General features: G+C 34.5%; 1 protein-coding gene across 2 annotated transcripts in view; it reads right to left on the bottom strand.

The window, feature by feature from the left end:
* LOC132185673 (branched-chain amino acid aminotransferase 1, mitochondrial-like) overlaps window positions 1–3,163 on the bottom strand; it is a 23,970-nt gene extending 20,807 nt beyond the window's left edge. For both annotated transcript variants that reach the window (XM_059599441.1, XM_059599440.1), the window contains exon 1: window positions 3,027–3,163. In XM_059599441.1, coding sequence (XP_059455424.1) covers window positions 3,027–3,119 — 93 coding nt within the window. In that variant the 5' untranslated portion in view covers window positions 3,120–3,163. The remainder of the gene's footprint in view (window positions 1–3,026) is intronic.
* Window positions 3,164–5,182: the final 2,019 nt, after the last annotated feature.

The raw sequence follows: 5,182 nt of genomic DNA, 5'->3' as shown, positions 1-5,182 counted from the left end.
GGTTGCGCGAAAGGCCACCCCCAGCCTTTAGGGTGGCCCGCGAACCACCCATGAGGCTGAAGGTGGCTTCGGGCGACCTTAGGGCGAATTCTGGATGGCCTGCGAGCCACCACACCAGAGGTAGTCGCCGGTGGCTCGCGAGTCACTTTTGAATTTTTAAAAAAATTTATTTGAATTTATTTTATTTTTTTAAAAAAAGGAAATTAAATTATTTTGTTATTTATATATATTATAAATTTTTTGTTTTTTAATTTTTTAAGGAGTACGACCGACATTTATTTATTTTTTTAATTTTTTTTGGGAGGTTTCTTTGGCGTTTGTCAAATAGCAAGCTTGACTTTAATTTGTAGTGCTTATCGTCCTCAAACTGACGGATAGACGGAGGTTACCAACTGTTCCTAGGGAAATTTGCTTCGTAGTTTGGTGGTGATCATCTCAAGTTATGGGATCATAAGCTTTTCTAGGCGGGGGTTGCTTATAATCATTCTACAAACTGGAGTACCGGATTTAGCTTGTTCTTTGATGTATATGGGAATAATCTTCGTGCACCGTTAGATTTGGCTCATATTCCTAATTTGAAGTGGTTTGACACAAAGGGAAAAGACTTGATTGCTTAAATTTTGGAGGTTCATAAGGCTACTATTTAGAATTTGCAATATTCTACTACTAAATATAGGACGAACGCAGATACGAAGTGCCAATCTGTAGAGCTTGATGCGGGTGACTTTGTGTGGGTTGTGCTGACCAAGGATAGGTTTCCTATGGGTGAATATAAAAAACTTGTTGTCACGAAGATTGGATTGTTGATGATAGTTGAAAAGATTAATCCAATGACTATCGGTTGAACCTTCCGATCGAGTCACGTCAAGATGTTTGATGTATTAAATGTCATGCATCTAGTTCCGCACATAAGTGATTCTTCTAACGAAGATGCCAATTTGAGGGAGAATTCTCTCCACCCGAAGCGGATGATGTAGACTAGTTTGCCAATAATTTCATAGAGAAGTTTGATCAATCGAAAGGATGAGATGCTACTCAGTACTAATTTCCAAGAGCTTCAACTGCTAGTTCAATCGATCCAAGTGACGATATATTTTTCGTACAATTTTTGAGAGCTATTCGATGTCTTTTTAAAGACTACGACCTTACGTCTATTTAACTGAATAAGAGCATTCCCAACAGTCTCCTCATCATTTTCCCTACATTTAAGGATTCATACTTTTGCATCCTTATGTTAAAATACACCCAATAGCTTCCTTTAATCATTCTCTATATCATTAAAATATTTATTTTTTTAATTATATTATATATATGAGAGTAGAGAGGAGAGAGAATTGTAAGAGGAAAGAGGAGAGATGAGAGAGTAGAGAAGCGAGAACGTTTTTTTTTTAAAAAAAAAATTTATTATTATTATTATTTTAATAATTATAAGGATTGCAATAGTGGAACCTTATACTTGGAGTTTCACTGTAGCGATCATCATGATTGAGGCTCATTTAGAGTCTGCTGTGGGGCATTTTTTGCAATTTTTTGAACATATTTCCTACACATAGGGAACAGACTCTTTTATAGGAAGTCTGCTAGGAATGGCCTTGTCGACCATACTTTTGTATTTTTCACTTTTCTCAGTAAGAAACACTCAGAAAATAATTTTTCGTATAATAATGCTTTTACATTCAGCTTTCCACTGCTCCAATACTCCTATCAAGAAAATCAGAGTGTTCTTGGCCATGAATGTCGCACTCGTAACTTGCGATCATGTAGCATAATTCCAATAACATTCCAAAGCTATAGGGGAGAGTAAAGTGGAAGAGGCGACTTTAGAGCAATGACAGATTGTGCCGTTTCGTTGGATGAAGGACTCATAGTCTCATATGGTGGGTTCAAAGAAAAGGATAGATCCAAATGCGTGTGAAACCGGCCACAAAATCCAAACCAGCATAAAGAGATCTTTGACAGCCAATTAAGTTTGATGGGATTATCCTATTCCCAAAAGGCAACAATGGTACTATATATATAATCAAATGGTCCCTATCTCAATTTTACATCAAATTAATTGGGTTGCCTACTTATTATATTTGTGGTGAGGTTTCTTCGGTGGTTTCTATCCAGCTTTTGTTAGTACCTGTCCTGTTGCTGTGATGGGTCTCTCCGCAATTAGCTGTTGCTATTTTGTAGGTTGTTCTATTAATGAAACTCTGCGTACCCTTACTGCCTTTTTTGACCATCTTAGTTTTTCTCATCGACATGTTCATTTATTTGACCAATTTTCAGTAATTTTAATTTCAAGACTAACTTTTAGCTATTTTGAAATTATTGTTAAAATTGTTATCGAGATGGTCGGATTAGTGTTAAAAGAGGGACAATATTGTTTCATCATTAAAATTGAAAAGCAAAATTTACAATTTGACCCTTTTTAACAATAACATATATATAGATATATATTTTTTATATTTCATTTGATATGCTATGTTTCTTCAATCTATTGGTTTTTCTTAAATGGAAAATATAAGTACGAGGTAAGTAATTAAGGAAAGGAAATAGCCGAAGAAAAAAGGAAGAAAGTATTATGAGGGACCGGTTGGAAGAAATTTGGGATAACTATAACCTGATAGCTAGTACGTGTTCGCCCATACGTACTGGGGCCAGTATGTCAGACAATCCATGCAGCTTGAGTAAAACAATTAATAAAAAAAATAAAGAAATAAAGCAAGAAGCCAAGAAGCAAAATATATGACTCATCCTGTGTTTATGTGTCTCAACAAGGACCATATTTTAATGCAGTACTTCAAATATTTAACAATATCTTTTGATTTTTCTTTAATTGCACAAGCCCATATATACAAATAATACCCAAAAATGTATTTGTTAAATCATTTTTAAAATTAAAACTAAAATTAAGACCAAGTCACCCATGTAATAGAGAGAGAGAGAAGCTAGATAGGATGAGTTTCTGTGAAGATTTGCTTATATATATATAAAGAAAATAAGATGTGAATTAAAGATTGATGTGTAAAGTGATTAACCTTGGATGAAGAAGAAGAAGAAGAAGAAGTAGAAGAGGCATCTCGGAACGATCGAAGCAGGTGACCACCAAAGCGTGTTCTTCTTTGAATCATCGTACGTTGCCCCTCAAAAGCAGTATCTTCCGACCAAAACTCAGTGCCGGAGGTCTCTCTTAGAAGCAGTGGGGTGGAAGAACAAAAAAAGAAGGGAAATATTAAACCAAAGAGAGGGGAGGGGAGGGGAGGGGAGGGAGAGAAGAAAAGGCAAGTAGTAGTGAAAGAAATGGGATAAAGACAATGGTTGGAGAAAGAGCCAAAAATAGAGAGAAGAATGGAGGACGGAAGGGGTTTTAATAATTCATAGAATTGGAAAAGATGCGTGTTAGTTGTTACAGTTATCCATTAAAACATTATTACCCCTATCCCATTATCAGATGGCCGGTGTGCGTGCTTCTTAATTTCCTTTCTCACTATTTTAAATCATATCTACAAAGGGTGTGTTGTCATCTTAACGTGGTTGAGGTTATCTGTTCGGCCATAATTATCCCTAACCTCATACACTGTCTTCAACTGATCATCTGACTCTCATCTTTGTTTTAAATTGAAAATTCAGTTTTAATTTATTTTAATAGAATTTCTTAGTATGTATGTTATTGGGTTTTGGTAGTGTTTTTTTTTTTTTTTTTTTTTTTTTTTTTGAAAAATTGTTTGATGCGACATAAAAAGTGAAATTATTTTTGTCTGGAAAAAGTGGTGTGTTTTGATGATTGTTTCGTACTTTTTTTTTTTTTTTTTTTGGGTTAGCGTTTTTGTTTAAAAATAGAAAACAAAAGATTAACAAACGCGCCTACAATCACTCTTGAAAAGTTCTTGGAGAGAGGAACGACTGTTTTAACTCTTAAGAGCTTAAGAGGAATGTATGGGTAGGATTAGGAAGTAGCTTTCTTCCTCTTTTTTATTTTTATTTTTAATTTTTAAATTTCTTGATAAATATAGGAAGTAGCGGGAGGTGCACATGATCTAGGGGTGAAAACGCAGGTGGTTCGCTAACCGCTTTCCCAGGCGGTTATAGTTAGCGGCATTAGGTTTTGAAAAAACCACTAACTGTTAACCGCTAACCGCCTATATATATATATATATAATATTTTATATTTTTTATATTTAAAAATACATGAAACAACGTTGTTTTGTTTTGTTTATTTTTGAACTTTTTTGTTAGTTTTTTTTTAAAAACAATTTTTTAAAAAAAATTTCTTTTAAAAATTGATTATTAGGATTATTAACCGCTAAACGCCGGTTAACCTTCTAGGCGATTAGCAGAGGCGGTAACCGCATTTTCACCCCTATGCACATCCAAAGTTTGATTTGTTTAATGTATTAATTAAATGATAAAATTTACATATTTCCTTAAGTTTATAGCTTAACAAGTGATGATTTAACTTGGTATCAAAAAGAGAGTAACTTCACGGCCAGAAGCCTGGATGATGAGCGTAAAGGCTAAGAACTCATCGGTAGAGAGAGAGAGAGAGAGAGTGAGAGACCAATTCTATTAAGAGATAGAAACTCAAGACATTTACCACATTTCTTGTAAAGGACGCGATTTAATGAGAAAGGACGTAAATTTTTATGTTGTATATAAAAAACAACATTAACATTACGTGCTGTTTTCTATTTACTTGTGACATATTACTCTATTTATAAGTCCAATCCAAGAGATTTGATTACAAACTTGTATGGTAAACACTTAATGAGGAAAATAACATAAATACAAATATAGCGAATTTGGTGTAGCAATGACCAAAATCTAGGCGTAAGATTGGGTTTCATGAGCTGTCTTGATGAATCAAATCAAGATCCTATGTGGTAGAAGTGGAAAACATGCAGGAAGTGCGCTCGAACGAAACCGCTGGCATATGGGACAAGAGTTGTTCACACGATAATAATTAGGCAATGCGGAACTTAGTACTCATGACTATCTCTTATAAGCTATACACTATGTGGTTACTCATCTCTTCCCAATATAGGACTAGGGTGTTACAATAATTACTAGGTGAAATTGAGTTTTATAATGAATTTTAGGAAAACTCCAAATTGACTAGTCCTTTTGCGTTGATAGCGTAAATGTGACTAACGTTTTTTTCTGGGTGGTTACAAACTTCTTCTCTTAAATTTCGGAT

Source organism: Corylus avellana, chromosome ca6 (genome assembly GCF_901000735.1).
Source record: "Corylus avellana chromosome ca6, CavTom2PMs-1.0".
Lineage (NCBI taxonomy): Eukaryota > Viridiplantae > Streptophyta > Magnoliopsida > Fagales > Betulaceae > Corylus > Corylus avellana.
The sequence above is the reverse complement of the archived record's forward strand: the minus strand, read 5'-3'. Positions and strand labels throughout refer to the sequence as shown.